Raw genomic sequence first — 22,761 nt, forward strand, 5'->3', positions numbered from 1 at the left:
CCACAAGCGGGTGTGCCTGGGGTGACTATATGTCCCCCTTCCCCAAAAAAAAAGGCCAGCCACGATTCATAAATTACCCAAAATATCCCAGATTTTCAAGGATGGATGGGGGGTGCAAAAGCAGAAGGACCTGTGATGTCACAATCATGTGATCGGTCAGCCTGAGAAACCTTGGGAGCTGTAGTCCTCTCCTCTTATACTCCCTCTCTGAATTGTGCGCTGCTATCCCATAATAACGGCCTGGCCTAGCTGGGAGTTGTAGTCCTCTGATACCTCCGCCCTGGCGCATTCTATGTGTGGTATGGTGCCCTCCAATGCAGCAGCACTCACCTGCGGAAGACGTTGCTTAGGAAGTTCTGGTCCGGGGCTCCGTACTGGTAAGCCATGGCTACAGCTAGGTGTGCTCACCCTGTCAGGCACTGCCTCTTCTAGTCCTGTGCCCGCACTCAGCCCCGACCCGGAAGTTGTCCCCGCCACTCCTGCGCCCCGCCCCCACACACCAGGTCTAGCGCCCCTGCCCGACACGTCATGGGGTGAGTACGGACTACGGAGCGACACCAGAGAGCGAACGGGGACTAGGTTCTCAGTCTAGGAGCCGCTTCAAAATCTGAAATGGATTCTGATTGGTCCCATAGACTTTGAATGAGGACGCAGCGTCCATTCACCATGCAGCAGGGAGGCATTGGGGTTCTGCACCTCATTCTAGGGGTCTGTGGAGGTCCCAGTGATAGTTATTACTTATACTGTGGACATGGAAAACTAAGGGCACATTCACACAGCAATTGGATTGGGGGAACCTGCTGCCACAAAAAACACCAGAAATGGGCAGGTTTTTGCGGTGGGACCACAGTGGGCCCTCCGCAGCTTTCAACCTTGCATTGTGGGTTGTGGACTGAAAACCAAGGTGTGCATCAGAATTGGCAGCAGATGTGGAGCTTTCTGAAGGGCGAGTATTCTGCACGGGTGCAATGGGTGAGTTGAACGCATTGCACCAGCACTGAATCCTGACCCATTCATTTCCATGGGGCTGTTCACATGAGCGGTGATTTTCACGCATCACTTGTGCGTTGCGTGAGAATCGCAGCATGCTCCTCTTTGTGCGTTTTTCACGTAACGCAGGCCCCATAGAAATGAATGGGGTTGCGTGAAAATCGCAAGCATCCGCACATCCTTCACATGATCTTTTAACATGGTGATGGATCATGTGATGGACCATGTGATGACCAGAGTGACGTCACCACATGTCCTTTTCCTGCATTCAGCAAAGAAGACAGAAGAGATGCCGGCTGCGCGATCAAGTGGACTAAGGGGAGTTTAATTAATTAATTTTTTAACCCCTCCAGCGCTATGTTACTATGCATTCTGTATTCAGAATGCTATTATTTTCCCTTATAACCATGTTATAAGGGAAAATAATACAATCTACAGAACACCGATCCCAAGCCCGAACTTCTGTGAAGAAGTTCGGGTTTGGGTACCAAACATGCTGATTTTTCTCACGCGAGTGCAAAACGCATTACGCACCCGCACCTTTTCACGCAACGCCTGTGTGAACTCAGCCTAAGGCCACCTGCACGCGTTGCGGAATACGTGCGGAAAACAACTGCGTATTACAGTACCAGCAATTAGGGGTGAGCAACCCGAACTTTACAGTTTCGGGCAGTGGAGGAATCCTGTTATAACGGAATTCTATGACAGAATGGAAAACGATAACTTCGATAACCCGCACTTTAGACGCTGAACTTAAAACACAAGTTCGCTCAACACTACTCTTAAAGGTTTCCGTTTTCCATAACAGGATTCCTTCACTGCTAGGGATGAGCAAATCGACTTCGGATGTTTCATCCAAAGTCGGTTCACACAAAACTTTGTTAGAATACTGTACGGTACAGTAGAAATTAATTTCTGAAGTTATTACCCGAAGTCTCGTGATACTTCGCGAAGTAATAACTTTGGCTCATAGGAGCCAATACATTCTAATACTGTACGGAGCGCTCGCTCCGTACAGGATTCTAACGAAGTTTTATTCGACTCGACTTCGGATGTTTCATCCAAAGTCGATTCGCTCATCCCTGTTCACTGCCCGAACCTGTAAAGTTCGGGTTGGCTCTTCCCTCCCAGCAATGTGTATAAGATGACACAAATCTCATGTACACTCTGCAGATTTTTTCTGTGCGGAAGTTTACCAGGCCTGCATTACGGAATAAATATCATATCAATTATGTTTGCGGTTTTAACTGCGGATTTCACCCTTCTTAATGGAAGGATGAGATCTGCAGCATGGAAACGTGTGCGGATCTTATGTGCTTTCATCCGCACCCGTGTTCATGTGGCCTAAATGGTGCAGATTGTCCGCAGTAGTTTCTGCTGTGAGAATCAGCATCTACGCCACGTGAACTAATTCCTAGGCCACGGTGCAGATTTGTGTGCAGAAAATCCTCAAGAAATCAGTACAATAAACACATAAATTCTGACTATTTATGGTTGTTTTGGTTTTTAGTGCATTTTTTATGCAGGCTCTGGTGTGGATTTTCTGTTAATGTTAACCACTCTATGGAAGTCTGTGGGGAAAACCACTCGGGCCTCTTTCACACGGGCGTGTGTGCATTGTGGGAAAACCGCACGAGTAGGCATGCAATTGCAGTCAGTTTTGACTGCGATTGCGTTCTGATGTTCAATTATTTCCGCGCGGGTGCAATGCGTTTTGCACGCACGTGAACAAAAAACTGAATGTGGTACCTCAACCCGGACTTCTTCACTGAAGTTCGGGTTTGGTGTTCTATTCATTTTATTAATTTCCCTTATAACATGATTATAAAGGAAAATAATAGCATTCTTAAAGGGAATCTGTCACCAGATTGTGACCTTATAGACCCCTTACATAGCGCTCTAGCATAGCAGTCTATGATTCTAATGGTACCTTTGATGTTTTCTTGTGAAGTTCCCCCAAGGCAAAAACTGACTTTTATTCATATGTAAATTAGGGCTCGTAAGTGCCCAGGGGCCGGCGTTCACCTCGTTGGTGCCCAGGCTGTTCTGCCTCTTTTCGTCATATCCCCGCCCCAGCCTCTTCCTCTGCCTGCTCCGCTCTTCCTTTGCGTCCTCCTTCTCTACAGCGAGATCCCGCACCTGCTCTATCCATTGCTTGGCCTGGGCATGTGCACTGCGATGCCCATTGTGGGCACGGCATCGCAGTAGCTACTGAACATGCCCCAGCCAAGCAATGGAGAGCACAGGCGCGGGATCTCGCTGCAGAGAACTTGAGAAGGAGGACGCAAAGGAAGAGCGAGGCGGGCAGAGGAAGAGGCTGGGCGGGGATATGACGAAAAGAGGCAGAACAGCCTGGGCACCAACGAGGTGAACGCCGGCCCCTGGGCACTTGCGAGCCCTAATTTACATATGAATAAAAGTCAGTTTTTGCCTTGGGGGAACTTCACAAGAAAACATCAAAGGTACCATTAGAATCATAGACTGCTATGCTAGAGCGCTATGTAAGCGGTCTTTAAGGTCACAATCTGGTGACAGACTCCCTTTAATACAGAATGCTTAGTAAAATGTGCCTTGAGGGGTTAAAAAAATTAAATTAACTCACCTCATCCACTTGTTCTCGCAGCCGGCATCGTCTTCTTTCTTCATCTTTCAGGACCTGCGCTGATGCATGTAATCGCGCTCACCACGTGGTCAGTGCGGTGTAGCAGAGTGCACATGCTGCTGCTCATTAGCCACACGCCACCAGTCCGTCCTCTCTGTCCACCAATCTCTCCTAGCCCAGGTTATGGCTGCAAAAAAAATATATGCTATTTTATAAAGCCTCATTCACATGTCAGTGATTTTGAGCCAAAATCAGGCGCAGCTCTAAACACAGAACAGGTGCAGATCTCTCCCTTAGGGCTCATGCACACGGCCGTTGCCCGGCCATGCCCGTATTGTGGCCCGCAAACAGTATTTGTTCGTTCCTACACATACAGAGCTAGTTTCACACTAGCTTTAGTGAGACCCGGCAGTCTTTTCCAGCCTGCCGGGTCTTTCTGGATTCGGTATTACTGGAAACTACATGATTGCCGTCCGGCCACATTAACTATAATGAGGACTGGCGGAGATCCGGCTGCAACACGACAAATATGCAGAGGAGTAACCTGACGATTACCGCTGCCACACCTTCAGGATTTTTTATGCAGTTTTGGAAGGTAAAACCAGGAGTAGATTGAAAAATTTGTTTCTGCCAATAATGTCTCTTCTGTTATGATCCACACCTGATTTCAGCTTCAAAAACTGCATCAAAAAAGCTTGAACGTGTGGCAGCACTCTAATATTTAGGTACTTGTATTAATTCCTGGAAAACCCCTTTAACGGCCACAGGTTTGGGGGTTACCGTACAGCAAATAACATTGAGGATCTAATGAACAGTCTGGTGTCTTACAGCGCAGCCGCTCCGTGTGGCTGTACCTTTACTAGTCAAGCCACTTAAGACGTGAGTAGCGATCCACAAACTGGGCCACATGCAGAAAGAGCGCACATCATGGATGACTGGGCTGGTCTGTGGATGGTAATGTGTGTGTATCATACTTTAATACACCTTCATTTGTCACTTTTGCAGCTTATCGAACCTCCTCGTAAATAATATATTTTTTTATTCTTTTCTCCTAGGCGCAAGACTTTGTGATTTCAAGCAACGCCATCTGTAAAGAATGATCAGCGTGGTAACCTCCTCATACAGTATGACCACTATGAATACTTGCCAGGCGCAGTTTCCGATGTTATAGGCACACAGTTTTCCACCTGTGGTTCCAGTTTCGACATGGCTAATAAAAATCTAGCAATGGAAAGGAAAGCGGCGTACCAGGGACAACGGCGGAGCAGTTTATTGACGCTGCCATTTATGTTTTCAATTGCCTTTCTTGTAAGAATGGTCCTTATCATCTATGGAGTCTACCAAGACCGCACAATGGTGGTGAAATACACAGATATCGACTACCACGTCTTCACGGATGCCGCTCGATATATCACTCAGGTAATGACTGCCTTCAGTGCAGCACCGAAATCTGCCACAACCAGGGTCCAAATCATGTGTACTCCTAATAATAAGAGCGCTGCACGATCATCATGAGGTGTAATGCAGAACAAGAGCAAGGGACTACCCCATGGTGAGGTATATGTGTGCGGTAATCCTGTACGTCAGAAGATTGCACACTTCATTCCTGTAACGTACTGCCATAAAATAGCCTGGATTCTGGAAGCACGTGGCGTGTAACTTGCATAGTTCACCTTGGCATGGTTTTACGTGAAAACATCAGTAAATGTCTAAAAAGAATTTACTAATGCTGTATGTTTTAATGTTTAGTATACAAGTATAAATTGTGTACCTAGATTGGACAACCCCTTTAAGCTAAGAGGCAGAGTATATGCTCATGGCAGTGTAGTTTATGTGGGTTTCTGTCCGTATTTTGCTGCGTTTCCGCACCAAATCCACAGCAAAATCTGCATCAGTTACTTGTGGGTTTTGTCACGGACAGTGGCTCGTATTTGCCCCACATCTCTCCCTTTGCATTGCACAGGAAATCCACACAAGCAATTGCCACGCTGCACGCAGGTCCTCTGAAATTTTGAAAAGCACATCTTCTTAGCCTGAGTTCACATCAGTGTTCAGCCGTTCCATTCTTCTGCTCAGTCATAGAGCCGGAGAACGGAAAGGACGGATTCGGCACATAACTGAGCTCAACAGAGCCTACGGGCCCCATAGACTATAATGGGGTCCATTAGGTTTCTGCTCAGAGGAAGATTTTTGAAGCAGAGACGAAAGTCCTGCGTGAAAAAAAAAAAACATCCTCTGAGCGGTCTATGGGGTTCGTAGGCTCTGTCCGAATCAGTTATGTGCCGAATCTGTTCTTTCCATTCTTCTGCTCTGATGAGGGATGGAGCAGAAGAACGGAAAGTCTAAATGGTGATGTGAATGCAGCCTTAGCTGGTACTGTATTCCTCACGAAAAACTGCATGTTTGTATGTGTGCATATACCCTTAGGGTCCTTTTACACTGCATGGTGCACAGGGCAAGGATTGTTAAGCCAGAGTAGAGCTGAATTTACATGCAGCAATCATTCCCTCTGTATGGGAACGAACAATCCCTAGTACGATTGTTCATTTCCCATAGGCTACCTGCACATGGGTGTGGGTAGAATTGCAGAAATTCTGCGTGGATTTCTGTGCAATTCCACAGCTAAATCCGCATGTGTTAATTGGGGGTTTAGATGCTTTTTTTTGCAGCAGATCTCACCCTTTTATTGAAAAGGGTTAAATCCACGCCAGAAATTGCACAAACAATTGACATGCTGCAGATTTCAAAATCCACACAGAAGAGAAAAGCTGTGTGTACATGAGGTTTGTCCACGTGAGATTCCATGCAGAAAAACCACATGTAATCTGCATGGTTTGCAGGCAGCCCTACAGTCTCATTGTTTGCAGACAGCCCTACAGTCTCATTGTTTGCAGACAGCCCTACAGTCTCATTGTTTGCAGGCAGCCCTAGTCTCATTGTTTGCAGGCAGCCCTAGTCTCATTGTTTGCAGGCAGCCCTAGTCTCATTGTTTACAGGCAGCCCTAGTCTCATTGTTTACAGGCACCCCTAGTCTCATTGTTTGCAGCCAGCCCTACAGTCTCATTGTTTGCAGACAGCCCTAGTCTCATTGTTTGCAGGCAGCCCTAGTCTCATTGTTTGCAGGCAGCCCTACAGTCTCATTGTTTGCAGCCAGCCCTACAGTCTCATTGTTTGCAGGCAGCCCTAGTCTCATTGTTTACAGGCAGCCCTAGTCTCATTGTTTGCAGGCAGCCCTACAGTCTCATTGTTTGCAGCCAGCCCTACAGTCTCATTGTTTGCAGGCAGCCCTAGTCTCATTGTTTGCAGGCAGCCCTAGTCTCATTGTTTGCAGGCAGCCCTAGTCTCATTGTTTGCAGGCAGCCCTACAGTCTCATTGTTTGCAGGCAGCCCTACAGTCTCATTGTTTGCAGCCAGCCCTACAGTCTCATTGTTTGCAGGCAGCCCTAGTCTCATTGTTTGCAGGCAGCCCTACAGTCTCATTGTTTGCAGCCAGCCCTACAGTCCCATTGTTTGCAGGCAGCCCTAGTCTCATTGTTTACAGGCAGCCCTAGTCTCATTGTTTACAGGCAGCCCTAGTCTCATTGTTTACAGGCAGTCCTACAGCCCCATTGTTTGCAGGCAGCCCTACAGTCCCATTGTTTGCAGCCAGCCCTACAGTCCCATTGTTTGCAGCCAGCCCTACAGTCTTATTGTTTGCAGGCAGCCCTACAGTCTCATTGTTTGCAGGCAGCCCTACAGTCTCATTGTTTACAGGCAGCCCTAGTCTCATTGTTTACAGGCAGCCCTACAGTCCCATTGTTTGCAGCCAGCCCTACAGTCCCATTGTTTGCAGCCAGCCCTACAGTCCCATTGTTTGCAGCCAGCCCTACAGTCCCATTGTTTGCAGCCAGCCCTACAGTCTCATTGTTTGCAGGCAGCCCTAGTCTCATTGTTTGCAGGCAGCCCTACAGTCTCATTGTTTGCAGGCAGCCCTACAGTCTCATTGTTTGCAGGCAGCCCTACAGTCTCATTGTTTGCAGGCAGCCCTAGTCTCATTGTTTGCAGGCAGCCCTAGTCTCATTGTTTGCAGGCAGCCCTACAGTCTCATTGTATGCAGGCAGTACATTCTTGCTTATGCAAGGTGATGCGCTACTGACAAACGACCATTTAGGTGCCACATGGTGGTCGGTGGCCCCTTTACACAGGACAGTTATCCTGTTCCTGTCCCGATAATTGTCTGGATGGTTTAGGCTGGATCCAGGCAGCCTGTCCGATTTCTGTTAGGCATTTGTAAGCCATTTGAATTACTGAGTTTTAGATTGAAAATGGACAAGAATAGTGAATACTGAAGTGTTACTTTAATGGGTCCATGGGCTATGCATGTGCAGTACGGGTAGCACATGGTCGTCGTCCGAATTAGGCAGGGATTTAGGTCTGTAAAATAAGGGAATGCTTTATCTTTTCATACAAACCTATATATCCAACTGCTTGTCTCCTCCTGCTCCAGATCATGCTGCCTACAAGAATATTCTATGTGATAGTTCCTTTAATTTGATTTATCTTCTGTTCTTAAAAAGAAGTAACACTATAGGCAGATTTACTATTGGAAATGTACCAGAATCTGTCACCTGTGCCTTACACCACATTTTTTTAAGGGTTTCAGACATTCCTTAAACTGGGGCATATGTCTATATGAATGGGATCAGTACATCTACCCCTATGTACCGGTAATTTGTAGTGAATAACAGTTCTTTCTCCTTTCAGGGATCTTCTCCTTATGAGAGGGCAACGTATCGGTACACACCATTACTCGCCTGGATGTTGACACCAAACATCTATCTTTCTGAAGTTTTCGGGAAGTTCTTATTTGCATGCTGTGATTTAATTGCAGCTTTCCTAATCCAAAGAATCCTTCTCCTCCAAGGCCTGGATAGCCACACGGCTAGCAAGTACAGTGCTTTTTGGCTTTTTAACCCATTGCCTATGGCTGTCTCCAGCAGAGGGAATGCAGAATCGGTCTTGGCTGTTCTTGTTTTATCATCTCTGTATTATGTGAAGAAGTGCCATCTTGTGAAGGCCGCCCTTCTCTTTGGTCTCTCAGTTCACATGAAGATCTATCCTGTGACCTATCTATTGCCCATTTCACTGTCACTGCAAGCAACAAGAACTAAGGGAAGTAGGTCGCACGTAGCCGGTGGATTGGTTCGGAAATTCTTCCAAGATTCCTGGGAGCTCTTCCTCAGACTCCTCAATTGGAACACCCTAACCTTTGGCATTGTATTCAGTTTTACATTACTTACACTAAGTTTTGTCTTCTACTGTAGGTAAGGTGTTTTTCTACTTTTTAGGTTGAAATATTTAAATTCAGTTCTAGTTCTTTTTAGTTTCTCATCACTGTATGTTCCTTAGACTGTTACCTGAAGTGTTCTCTTTAGGACTGCAGACTGGGTTTATGGGGTCTGAATACGGAGCGGCTGTCTTTTCTTTCAGCGGGATGTAGTCCATGCAGTGCTGAATTGCAGTCTGCTTTTCATAGTAATCATTTAGACAGTAGTCATCATTTTATTTTCTTTCAGTAGATGACTGCAGCATTAAAGCATGTCCCTAGTAACATTTAGAAGGGTCTATTAACACTGCATTTTGCAGTTTAGAGGATTTCCCAACATATTTCTTCAATGGATGCTACTATATAGGCATACAGTGGCATCTGTCACCTGTAGGCCTTCAGTGGATGTCCATGCGGCTTACAAACATTTACACCAATGTATACTAGCAAGACTAAGGCCAAAAGGACACTCTTTTGGCCTTCGTCCGGTCAAATGGGACCTATGGATACATTTACTTTATGCATTGAGAGCATTTTCCCGCCACATACACCAAATAAATGCAAACACAGTGGGATTACATCCTTAGGCCTCTTGCACACGAACGTTTTCTTTTTCCGTTCCGTTTTTTGCGTTCCGTATACGGACTGTATACGGAACCATTCATTTCAATGGATCCGCAAAAATACCGGAAGGTACTCAGTATGCTTTCCGTTTTCGTATTTCTGTTCAAAGATAGAATATGTCCTATTATTGTCCGTATAACGGACAAGGATAGTACTGTTCTATAAGGCAGTGTTTTCCAACCTTTTTTGTGCAAAGGCACACTTTTTTCATGAAAAAAATCACGAGGCACACCACCACTTTTTTGACTTAGCTATAAGTTCAGCAACGTGATAGCTAGCTTTAAGAGCTCTTTCATTTACTTTTGTGTTTTTTCTCATGAAAGTTGCCTGTTTCTCCGTGTTTTCACGCAGGCGAACAAAATAGTCTGCATTCTTGTTTTGAAGCGAAGGGTGTTTCGTTTGGAGATGGCGTTTAAGTTTACTTGGGACCATAGCACTGTTAGATAGCTTTTCACCACACACCAAGCACAGTGGAGTTGGTTTCTTTGCATCTCCGGTGAAAGTAAATCCAAATGAAATATAGCTTTCGCTATATTGCCTTGTGCCAGAGAATTTGCTTGAGCTAACCATCTTTGCTTTCTTTTGATCCCCACTCATACTTGGGCTCTCATCTGGCTCCGAATTTTGTTCAGGGTCCAGTTCTTTCCTTTTCAAAAACTTGTCCATCACTGTATCTGCTCCTGTCTCACTGTCACTCAGTACTTACTGTGCTTGTCTCCTCCAGATAGCCGCTGTCCGTCACACCTAAGGCGCTCTTCTCCATCCAGATCCATCAATCAGCGCTCTTCTGCTCATGTCTCCTCCAGATCCATCACTCAGCGCTCCTCTGCGCTGCGATAATCGGATCCATCGGCGCTCTTCTGCGCATCAGATCCATCAATCAGCGCTCTTCTGCTCATGTCTCCTCCAGATCCATCACTCAGCGCTCCTCTGCGACGCGATAATCAGATCCATCGGCGCTCTTCTGCGCATCGGTGATCTACTGCGATGTCTCCTCCTGTCAGACTGTAACAGGACAGTGACACCGGAGCTATATAGTCCGTAACATGCGGCTTCAGCTCACAAATAGACCAAATTGGAATTTTTCCCCACGGCACAGTGGTTGAAAAACACTGAAGGGGCCAGCTGTTCCGTTCCACAAAAAACGGAATGCACACGGACGTCATCCGTATTTTTTGTGGATTCGTTTTTTGGGGAGCGCAAACTACTGAAAAAGCCATACGGTCGTGTGCAAGAGGCCTTACTGATTCCATCATGCTGAAGGTTCAGGGGCATAGGATTAGGTCAATATCCAGTCATCATCCATATCAGTTTTTTTTACAACATGACATTCTTACACCAGAACTAAACCTATAAATGAATACTAAAAGTAAAGAAGAAATAGTTGTCCTTATTGTTTAACGTGTAGAAATCTCGCAGAAAACACAGGGTTAATCTCTTGCTGATCTGTTCCACCTTCAGCGCGGACCAATGGAGATGGTGTAACTGAACCAAGTTGTGGGCTTTAAAGGGAACCTGTCACCGGGATTTTGCGTATAGAGCTGAGGACATGGGTTGCTAGATCGCCGCTAGCACATCCGCAATATCCAGTCCCCATAGCTCTGTGTGCTTTTATTGTGTTAAAAAAACGATTTGATACATATGCAAATTAACCTGAGATGATTCCTGTACGTGAGATGAGTCCAGTGTGAAGGAACCCAGCACCGCCCGCGTCCTCAGAATCTCCTCCTTACTCCCCGACGTCAGAAAGCTAGAGCGCCGTAATCTCACGATTCGCGAGCTAACGCATGCGCAGTGTTGTCATAGTGTTCCTTCCCTGTGCTGGCATCAGCCTCAGGGAACAAACTGCGAGATTACGGCGCTCTAGCTTTGTGACATCGAGGAGATGAAGGGAGGAAGTGCTGGGATATTTTGTATTTCATGTGGTTTTAAATTTGAGAAACTAAGGTAAAGTGAAAAATCATCTGGCCCACAGTGTGAACAGTGTCCTATATCCTGTTCCCTGCACGGATGGATCCAGAGCAGACAGCATCCAGCAATTGGATAAATAAAACCAACCTTATTTCCAGTCAAGTGAAACTCTTGTGATAGACCGCACAGGTCAGACAGGTTGCTGGATGGTGTCTGCTATATGTTAAAGGGGTATCCTTTAATATCATCAATATCAGATTGGTGGGGGTCAAGCTCTTTCCTCTCATTCACTTGAATGGGACGGAGTGTAACTACAACTGCTCCTCCCCATTCAAGTGAATGGGACAGAGGAGCTGTAATTTCACGTTTGCCGCTGAGATGTCAATGGCTAGCAGGTAAACAGTGAAGAGAACGCCGCGCTCTTATGATCGATGTGGGTGCGGGAAGTCAGAGCCCCACCAATCTCATATTGATGACCTATTCTGTGAATAGGTTTTCAATATAGGAAACTGTACAACCTAGGGCTGGGCGATATGGCCTAAAATCTATATTGCGATATATTATTTTCTTTTATATGTATACAAATTACATGGCCATCATCATCCATGTCCCCCAGATAGCACCATCAGCCCCATGCCATTGCCATTTGCCATCATCCATGTCACCCAGCAAGCGGCATCAACCCCATGCCATTGCCACCATCATCATGTCCCCCAGCCAGCGCCATCAGCCCCATGCCATAGCCACACACCCCCCCCCCCCCTTCCCCCGGTAGATTCAGCCCCCTGCTAATATACTTAACCTTTCCTGCAGGGTGCGCGGCTGGCTGATGGAGTCTGCAGGAGACAGATCGCGTCTTCTTCCCAGCATGCACTGGGAGGGACCTGACATCACACTCCGCGTCAGCCAGCGCGGTGCAGAGTCGGGAGGGCACGGAGCGGTGAGTGAGATGCTTTTTCAATTCACTACCGCTCCGTGGTCATCTATTGCGATAGGGCGATATAGCTAAAATCTATATCGTTGCCCGAATTTATGGCGATATTGTATATCGTTTATATCGCCCACCCCTACAACCCCTTTAAATTTGAGAAGACCATGACCAAGCATTGCATGACCTCCATATTCCTACTAGGCGCTCTCCTCAAGGAGAAGTAGTACCCCCAGAACATGGTGATGTTAGCGAGCTTGCACTTTGGCCATATTGGCCCAGCTTTTAGAGGTGTGGTTATATAAACAGTTGTATTTGCAGCCTATGTGGTTGCGGTTTCCAGATTAGCTGGAGATGAATTTGTAGACTGAGGTATGGTAGTGCACCTATTAAAACTATTTTCCTCTATAGCTACGCTCTGCTAAATATGGTCCCTTGTTCTAACATAGCCTCACTATTTTCTGTATTTTCTGCAGCTATGGCTGGGATTTCCTTGAGCACACTTACCTCTATCACTTGACCAGGAGAGATATACGACATAATTTCTCCCCATACTTCTACATGCTTTACCTAACTGCGGAGAGTGACAGGAGCTTTGTCCTTGGCCTTGTTGCCTTTCTACCTCAGATATTGCTGCTAGCTATTATATCCGTAGCCTATTATCAAGATCTGACCTTCTGCTGCTTCTTGCACACCGCTGTCTTTGTGAGCTTCAACAAAGTGTGCACATCTCAGGTAAGCTGATCCTAAGGCCTCATGCACACCACCGTTTTTTGGTCAATGTCCAATCTGCATTTTTTTGAGGATCACACGTGAACCCAGAAAATGCGGACAGAACATGGATGTCATCAAGTGTGCTGTCCGCATTCGTGCAGCCGTTCCACCAATTATTAATGTGGCTTCCCAAGTAGGCTGGGTTCACATCACGTTTTTCCTTCCCAACCGTTTAACGTATACAAAAAACATATAAACAGATGATGCCATACAGTGGCATCTGTTCACCATAGAGTTCTACTGTAAAAAAAAAAAATGTATACTTTTTTTTTTTTACCGGACTCAAGAACGTGGTGTGCTGCGTTTTTGTATCCTCTTTTTTCCCCCAGCTCCTCCACAACGGCACTCCAGGAGGATGAAGTCTCTGCCTCCCAGGACAGGAAACAACGTAGAAGCACAAGTTTAAAAGGCCCCCTCCCCTTACCTGCTTAAGTTTTTTGTTGTTTCCTGTCCTCGGGATCGCGTGGAAGCTGCTCCTGCTGTGCAGGGGTTAATTGGATATCGCACTGCCTGTTACTACTGCCCCGTTCCGGGAGGGCCGTGCAGAGGAAGGGTGCATTGAGGAGCTTCCTCTAGCCCGTACCTTGGCATAAGCCCTTCTATGAAGGAAGCCCCGGGTTTTCGTTCCCCCGCTTCTGGCGAAGGATCGCTCTCCAGCGTGGAACGCAAACAGGCCAGAAGTTCTCTAGGGCCGAGAATTCCATTGAATAGACTGGTAAAGAAACCGCAGCACTCTCTTGTCTTCAATATCCAAGGGTTTATTCACCAAAGCAATGCGACGTTTCGACCTGTGTGGTCTTGCTCAAGGCTTGAGAAAGAGAGTGCTGCGGTTTCTTTACCAGTCTATTCATGTTTGGGGGAGTGCAGGACTGACTCCCAACACGGCTGGCACCACCACATTAAGGAACGGTAATTTATTACAATTTTTTCCGTTGTGCTGCTACACTTTGTTTTTTCCCGAGAATTCCATTGGCCATGCCTCTGCGCGTCACTTCCGGCGCTCGGATGACGTCAGAGGGCTGGCGTATATCAGGGATACCGGGAGCATGGCACTACTGGCGTTGTTGCAGCATGTCAGCTCCTGTGGACGCTCTGGTGATGTCCCGCAAGCCTGTGGATCCTCCTACCGCCCAGAGCCCGGTAAGCCTCCTCCCAAATATGTTATGTTACTTGGATGGTAGAGTGAAGGTGGGGGGGGCACAAGTGTTAGCAATTCCCCACTGGTGTGGTGCTGGTGGTCTGCATGGTCGTTCTCAATAAGAAGCCCTAAACTATCTATATTACCTTGTAGGGCAGGGAAACCAGCACCACAAAGGCCTCTGATATATCTCTAGGACGGAAGAAGTGTGCGGTATGCAGGAAGTCCCTTCCGTCCAAGACTAAAAAAGCGTTATGTCCCAGATGTACGGACAAAGTAGTGACTGAGGAGTCACCTTCCCTCCTTGATTTTTAAGAAGTATGATAAAGGAAGAGGTTAAGACAGCAATTGACAGATTACCACTAAGTTCTCCACGACCCTCTACCTCGCAGAGATCGCAAAGGTCGGATCTTCAAGAGGAACCCGCCTCTGATGAGGGAGAGATTCTATCAGATGACGGGTCAGAATCCTCTGAAGATGACTCTTCTGTACCCCAGAGGATACAGAAAGACTATTAAAGACCATACGAGCCATCATGAATATTGAAGAAGTTAAGGAACCTCTGTCCACTCAGGACAGAATGTTCCAGGCACTAGGGGAAAGGAAAAGAAAAGTCTTTCTCGTTCATGCTAACATAAAATCATGAATTACTAAGGAATGGAAAGATCCAGAGAAGCGGAATGTAATTCCGAATTCCTTTAAATGGAAATATCCCTTCACAGATGAAGACTCAGTCTTGTGGGATAAGACCCCTAAGTATGATGCCCCGGTCGCCCGCATGTCAAAAAAGACTTCCTTGCCCATTGAAGATATGGGTCTTTTAAAGGACCCCATGGATAAAAAGTGTGAGGGTCTTTTGAAACGTGCATGGGAGACAAATACGGCCATGCTAAGACCCAGTATAGCTGCCACATGTACCTCTAGGTCTCTATCTGGTTGACGCAACTAGAAGAGCACCTGGCGGCAGGGACCCCAAGGGAGGAAATCCTAGCTTCAATCCTCATGTTAAAGCGAGCCTCAAATTTTCTCTCTGATGCCTCAGCAGACCTTGTAAAACTTTCAGCCAGATCCTCAGCCCTCTCGAATGCCACACGAAGGGCTATATGGCTCAGGTCATGGTCTGGAGATGCCACTTCAAAGAGTCTATGCTCCATTCCATGTGAGGGGGATAAACGGTTTGGTTCGGTCCTTGAAGATATATTGGACAAAGCATTAGATAGGAAAAAAGGGTTTCATTCTGATTCCAGATTCTACCAACAGCGTCGTTCCTTTCGAGGTCAAAGAAAGGGTAGGTCAGAGCAAAGGAGAAAAGAGAGCTCTGGAAGATGGCAGCCCCACAGGGGAAGAGGGAGAGGGTTCTTATTCAACCCTGAATCTTCTACAAAGCCTACCCAATGACGCCAGGTTTCAGACTAAAAATGTTTTCCTCGGTCTGGGAAAAAATTTAAGCCTCGACATGGGTAAAAGATATAATAAGCATGGGGTACCAACTTGAGTTCAACACACCTCCTCCAGATTACTTTACCTTCAACAGACCGTTAAGACAAGTAAAAAAACAGCAAGCCTTGGAATTAAAGATTCTATCCCTTTTTACAAAAACAAGTCATCACCCTGGTACCTATAGATCAGGAAGGAAAGGGGTTTTATTCACCCATATTCCTAATCAAAAAAACAAACAGGACCTTCAGATTAATTATCAATCTGAAGAGACTAAACAGATATATGAGCTACAAAAAGTTCAAGATGGAAACTATCAGATCCACAGTAAACCTCCTGTCTCATGACTGTTACATGGTAACGATGGATCTTTCAGATGCATACTACCATGTGCCTATTCACAGAGGATACCAAAAGTTTCTCCGAATCGCGATATCTCTAAAAGGTCACAGATGTCACTTCCAGTTCCAGGCGCTACCTTTTGGGCTGTCATCAGCCCCAAGAATATTTACAAAGATCATGGCCGAAGTAACCGGGTTCCTTCATCTCCAAGGGATAGTAATTATACCATATTTGGACGATCTTTTGATTTCAGTCCCATCCCTTCAGGATCTTCAAATACATCTAAAAATCATCCAGGAGAAATTAGTGGAGCTGGTCTGGTTGGTGAATATTCAGAAATCAGATCTAGTTCCCAGCCAAAGGAAGACATTTTTAGGAATCCTTCTAGATTCCCACAAACTCATGTCCTTTCTCCCTCAAGAGAAACAGATGGCCTTGGGTCAGAGGGTCTCACTATTCTGCGAGTCCAGAAGAGTGTAAATCTGGGACGTCATGGCGCTACTGGGTCATCTAACTTCCACAATTCCTGCGGTCAGATGGGCCCAACTCCACACGAGGATCCTACAGAAGTTTCTCTTAGAATCCTGGGACGGGAATCAGGACTCTTTAGACAGGAGAGTAAGAATTCAGTTAAAAGTAAAATTATCCCTCTTCTGGTGGAAAATAAGAAAGAATCTTCAAAAAGGGTTATTTTGGCGACCATCAGAGCAAGTCATCATAACAACCAATGCCAGCAGCAGCGGGTGGGGAGGCCACACAAGAAATAAGGTTGTACAGGGCACTTGGGAACCAGAGATGACCTTAGCCTCATCAAATGTAAGAGAATTAATGGCGGTGTTCAGGGTACTTCTGTCTCTGCATCCATCGATAAAGTCCCATCATATAAAGATTTTATCCGACAATGCGACCACAGTGGCCTACTTAAACCAGCAAGAAGGGACAAAAAGCAAAATACTACAAGAACTGGCAGGAGGAATTTTCCGTTGGGCGGAGAAGAATTTAACATCATTTGTTGCCATCCATTTAAAAGGCAAAGAGAACATAGTGGCAGACTATCTCAGCAGAAGGGATTTAAGAGCAGGAGAGTGGTCACTAGACCCCGATATGTTCAGAAAAATAGCAAAGAAGTGGGGAATTCCGAAAGTGGACCTTTTCGCAACCCGAAAAAACAGGCAGCTCGAGCTATTCGGTTCCCTCTCCAGCCAGGACCAGCCGTTAATGGTGGATGCCTTATCAAGCCCATGGCCAAAAGATCTCCTTTATGCTTTTCCCCCTTACAATCTAATTCCGAGAGTATTGACAAAAGCAATGGAGGAAAAGGCGCAAATTTTACTAATCACGCCTTTCTGGCCAAAGAGGTCTTGGTTTCTGCTCCTATTCAATCTGGCAGTGGGACATTCTGGTCTCTTCCAATGTATCCAGGACTTCTACGACAAGGTCCGGTGTTCCATCCAGATGTGGCAAGATTGCATTTAACAGCCTGGAAAGTGACCAAACTCAATTAAAACAGAGGGGTCTGTCGGAGGAAGTAATCTCCACCCTTTTATTCAGTAAAAAGGATTCAACCTCCAAGATCTATACTACAACATGGAAAGCCTTCGTTGAATTCGCAGGAGACAATTGCTACGACAGTCCAAATCCTAATATTCCACTCATATTGGACTTTCTACCAGCAGGCCTTGATAAAAGGCTCAAACCAAGTACCCTGAAAGTGCAAGTCTTGGCATTTAGTAGCTTCTTAGAGGTAAGACTGGCAGACTTGCCGTTCATTAAGCGGTTTATAAAAGGCACATCCAGACGATGTCCATTTGTACACTCCATTGTTCCACCATGGGACCTAAACCTGGTGTTGGAGGTCTTAATGGACACACCCTTTGAACCGATAGATGAAATCTCTTTCAAGTCTTAAAACCACCTTCTTACTAGCAATAACGTCAGCCAGAAGGGTAGGAGAAATTCAAGCCTTCTCCTGTAGGGCTCCTTACGGTATTAGAGGATAGTATTATTCTTAAACATACGCCTGTGTTTCTTCCCAAGGTTGCCTCTAGATTTCATCGTCAGCAGGAAGTCTCTCTCCCATCTTTTTGCAAAAATCCATCATCCGATCAGGAGAGAAAATACCATAATTTGGATGTCAGAAGATTCCTACTAACTTACCTGGAGGTATCCAAAGAATTCAGAAACTCTGATCATCTCCTTCTGCAATATCAGGGTCAACACAAAGGATCAGCGGCAAGCAAAAGTACCATCGCCAGATGGATAAGAAACACTATTGAGTTATGTTATCATCAAAAGAACCTGACTCCCCCTAAGGGGATAAAGGCGCATTCTACCAGAGCAGTCTCAACCTCATGGGCTGAAAAGGCCTATGCCTCGGTAGAGCAGCTACATGGGCAAATCCAAATACCTTTTTTAAACATTATAAGTTGGATTTACTTCTAAATCATGATTTATCATATGCCAGAAAAGTATTGTCTGCAGTAGTCCCTACCTAATAATTTTTGTCTCTCTGTAAATCCTCCTGGAGTGCCCTTGTGGAGGAGCCGGGGAAAATAAATAATTACGGTTACCGGTAATTGGGTTTTCCAATAGCCTCCAAAATGGCACTGGATTTCCCTACCCATGTTAATGTATTTATTTTGGGATGTATTATGTTGTTGTACTGTTATAGATTTCAATACAGTTCTTGCATTACTAAACGAGTCCCATCTCATTATCTGAAGCAGGTAAGGGGAGGGGGCCTTTTAAACTTGTGCTTCTACGTTGTTTCCTGTCCTGGGAGGTGGAGACTTCATCCTCCTGGAGTGCCGTTGTGGAGGCTATTGGAAAACCCAATTACCGGTAAGAGTAATTATTTCTTTTCCTAACCTACACATCAAACAGAGGCATACAACGTGATGTGAACCCACCCTATACATTTTTATTTTTTATTTTTTTTTAAATCCACATTGTGTGGGTGTTTTCCTGCTTAAGAAAGTCATCCTATGTATGTTATTGAGCTGTCCAGAATTTTTTCCAATAAATCCTAGTACAGTGGTTGGATGTAAAAACACCCAAAATGCAGTGGTTTTGTGGCGGCATTGTTGCCAGGATTGCAGCAGCAAATACTGAAACCGCAGGATAATCTGACATTCTGCAGATTGAAAACCTGCTGCACGAGACAGTTTACACTGTGGGTTTTCTCCACGTGTCTCAGCCACACCGCTGGGACTGGAAATGGACGGTACCAGAAAGGGTACATCCATGTGTGCACAGACCCTTGAGCTGCTCAACGACTTAAATTAAAAATAATAAATGAAAGCTTGAGTACATTTCTTAATCAGATGTTGGATCCAATTAAACATCTTTGTTTTCCCTTAAGTATTTCCTGTGGTACCTTTGCCTTTTGCCATTGGTTATGCCTGGCCTGAAGATATCATGGCGGCGGAGCACTTTTCTGGTTACTTTATGGTTTGGTGGACAGGTAAGAACATGTTTACATTCATTAATGAGTGACTTTTTCATGTGGTTAAAGGGACACTTCCATCAAAAAATTCGTATCCACTCCACCATATTAAAAACCTATATGCCATGTTGTTTCTACAAGCAGAAAAGTCAATTTCTTACTAGGAGTAAAGTCGGATCTGCAGCAGATTAAAAAATCTGGTTTGGTAGTAAGACGGCTCACTCCCTATAATCACGGCCAGGTGCCTGTGTCTGATATGAATCACCCTTTCAAAATAGTAAAAAATATTATAATAATACAGACCGGCACTCAAACATAAGGGATCACGTGAGAGACTCAGGAGATATGTGATATGTTTATGTTGTATACATGCACATAGATATAATATACATAATGCTGCGCTGCTTCTCTTCAGAAATGTTGCATTATGGAAAATACTGAGAGTATAATGTGTCATATGTCATACGCTGACAGATGTAACATGTACTGTATATGGAGATGGTATATATTTTTTTTTTACCGATATATAATGTTGGTGACTAGGAATCTGTGGGCAAGCTGGTGGCACTGGGGGGCAGCTGATGTCACAGGGAAGAAAAACGTTCTTTTGAAAACCATCCACCCATTTTTTAAATGAAAGAATAAATAACACATAAAGAATATTTACATCCAGCTTGCCCACAGATTCCTAGTCACCAACATTATATATCGGTCAAAAAAAAATACCATCTCCATATACAGTACATGTTACATCTGTCAGCGTATGACATATGACACATTATACTCTCAGTATTTTCCATAATGCAACATTTCTGAAGAGACGCAGCGCAGCATTATGTATATTATATCTATGTGCATGTATACAACATAAACATACACACGTGGATCCCCGTCATATATACTACAGTACATTCCATACCAGCAGTGACTGGGAGACATTACAAAGACAGAAGGTTTCATTATAGGAGAACTCTCCAGTCAGTATGGGGGATCCTGAACACTGGGGCGCCCCTGTCTACATGACATATAGAGCAATAATTTCCATATATATTATTGGGGAGCGGGCTGGGGACCCTATGGCGATCATATACAGGGCCCTCTGTCTACATGACATATAAAGCAATAATATAATCTCCATGTATTGTGCTGGGGGTCCTATGTACATGACATAATATATTTTCCATATAGTTTTCCAGGGGCCCTATGGCAATCTAACACAGGGGCCCCTAGAATGCAGGATGTGGAATATAAATAAATAATTTGCATACATTTATTTGGGGACCCCTAACATTAAACATGAGTCCCCCCCAGTCCCTGTGGAATGTAAACCAGTTTGCACACCAGTACATTGGGGGGAGCTGGGGACCCCACAGCTGACATTATCCAGGGGCTTCCCCCAGTCTATGCAGAACCTAATGCACTGTCTCAGGGGACACCTTGTGTACATCGGGGCCCCTGCAGGTGAGGGCGCCCATGATCCAGTGCGCACATATAACGGCCAAGGACTCACCAGTCGGTGTGGGGGTCATCTACCACCAGCAGGATACAGGACTTCCTCCTGGGGCCCCCTCCACTCTGCTCCCCCCAGACCCACCGAGGCCGCCGTCTGGTGATGGAAGAGAAGAAGCCACCTGCGCTCCGCTCTGCGTGCTCCTGTCTGGCACTGTGGGTGGGGGCGGGCTTGGGGCGCTGCAGGTCGGTCACATAGCCATTGGGGCGGTTGGTGATGAAGCTGCTGTTCGACAGCCAGCGTTGCAGCGTGGCACGGGCCAGCGGGTGACCACGTAGAACGGTGAGTAATAGCAAGCGTTTCACTCCCGCTCCATGGTCACATGACACAAACGAATCCTCGATGCAAAATATTTGCAGAGATGATTTTTTAGTGTCAAATTACTCGATTGAATCGAGTAATCGTTTCAGCCCTAATTGGAAGCACTCGTAGGCAGGGTCCGCTTTCCTTCTCTACCAGTTTGTAAATCGTCTTGTTCATGATTATTGTACTTGTTTTATATCATTATATCATATATGTTCAGCGCCATGGAAGGATGAATTATGGAAATACCCCTTTAGTCATTTAGTAAACTACATTGTGAGATTATATACACTTAGAATCAGAATGTGTCCAGTGGATCCTAACTCTTCTTTTCCGTTGTCTTGCAGGCCGTGTGGCTAGCTCCAGCCTACTATCTGGAATTTGAAGGCCTCAACACATTCATACTGATTTGGGTGGCCGGGCTGGCCTTCCTCATTGTAAATAGCTATGTTCTCTCCCAAATTATCGTCCGCTACAATGTCTGTAGAGAAAACGTTCGAAAACGTAAACTACAGTAGCTTTTGTGCCAGTTGTTGAGGCCATACGCCTGCCTTCTGCTGTCAGTTCTTTTAACTGGGGATTTTTCCCTGAGAAATTTGGTTAATAGGTGACTTTTTTTTTTTTTTTTACTAATGCACGTTCATAATACCAACAATAATAAGGCTAATGTGTCACCAGGATTGACCTTCAAACAACTTTACACCTTCATGAATACGAGTGGGGGCAATAAATACTATGGATCAGTACTCTATGGCATATGTCTTCAGCTATCTCTCCTTCCTCATATATGTGTATACTCTTCTCAGCCAGGCATGCATGTGATCTGAAAGCCACTGCCGGCCATCCCTGAAAAACAAAAGGATCAGGCATGTTGAAATTCAACTTCTCCGACATATGGAGGAGAGTCGGTCATCCGGCTATATTAGACAGGCTTGGATGACATAATGTGTATGGCCAGATTTGGGCTCTGTTCACATCTGCATTGCAAATTTTTGATTTGATGTGTAGAAGAGCATTGCGTGCAGTGATGTTGTTCTGGTCAAAATGACAACCCCTTCAGGAGTAAACAGTGGCGTTGCAAGGGGGGTGCGGACCGCACCGGGTGACACCAGCAGGGCCGGCATTTACGAATCATTTGTATTGCCGTCCTCAGGAGAGGGAAAGATGTGTCTGGGATTCAAACCCTCGACCTCCTGTATCAGAGGCAAAGCACTGCGATGCAGCCTCTTCCTGTGTCCCGCCCTGTATGTCCATATATGGAGTCAGGCTGTATTTCAGAAAAGTTTCTGCTGGGATTCGAACCCACGACTTTCTGTATCAGAGGCAAAGCATTTAACCACACCGCCATAAGAGCAGTTTTGCTACTGACTGAAAAAATATGAGACTTCTACTGTTATAGCTGTACATCTATACACATGACAGCTGCCCTAACACACCCAGCACTGCTATATC

General features: G+C 45.5%; 2 protein-coding genes across 3 annotated transcripts in view; one reads left to right on the plus strand and one right to left on the minus strand.

Annotated features, from left to right (window-relative positions):
* The window catches only part of PDCD6 (programmed cell death 6), a 43,212-nt gene extending 42,748 nt beyond the window's left edge, over positions 1-464 (minus strand). Inside the window, exon 1 of the mRNA XM_040433849.1 lies at positions 331-464. Coding sequence (XP_040289783.1) covers positions 331-386 — 56 coding nt within the window. The 5' untranslated portion in view covers positions 387-464. The remainder of the gene's footprint in view (positions 1-330) is intronic.
* On the plus strand, positions 405-22,358 carry PIGM (phosphatidylinositol glycan anchor biosynthesis class M). Of its 2 annotated transcripts, XM_040433848.1 has the most exons (7): positions 475-533; positions 4,423-4,553; positions 4,648-5,011; positions 8,336-8,895; positions 12,837-13,095; positions 19,413-19,514; positions 21,657-22,358. In XM_040433848.1, the coding sequence occupies exons 3-7, from the start codon at positions 4,799-4,801 to the stop codon at positions 21,825-21,827; spliced, it is 1,305 nt and encodes a 434-aa protein (XP_040289782.1). In that variant the 5' UTR covers positions 475-533; positions 4,423-4,553; positions 4,648-4,798; the 3' UTR covers positions 21,828-22,358. The 2 variants fall into 2 exon arrangements, with proteins under 2 accessions (XP_040289781.1, XP_040289782.1); XM_040433847.1 differs by lacking the exon at positions 4,423-4,553 and having other exon boundaries at positions 405-533.
* Positions 22,359-22,761: the final 403 nt, after the last annotated feature.

The sequence above is a fragment of the Bufo bufo genome, chromosome 5 (genome assembly GCF_905171765.1).
Source record: "Bufo bufo chromosome 5, aBufBuf1.1, whole genome shotgun sequence".
Lineage (NCBI taxonomy): Eukaryota > Metazoa > Chordata > Amphibia > Anura > Bufonidae > Bufo > Bufo bufo.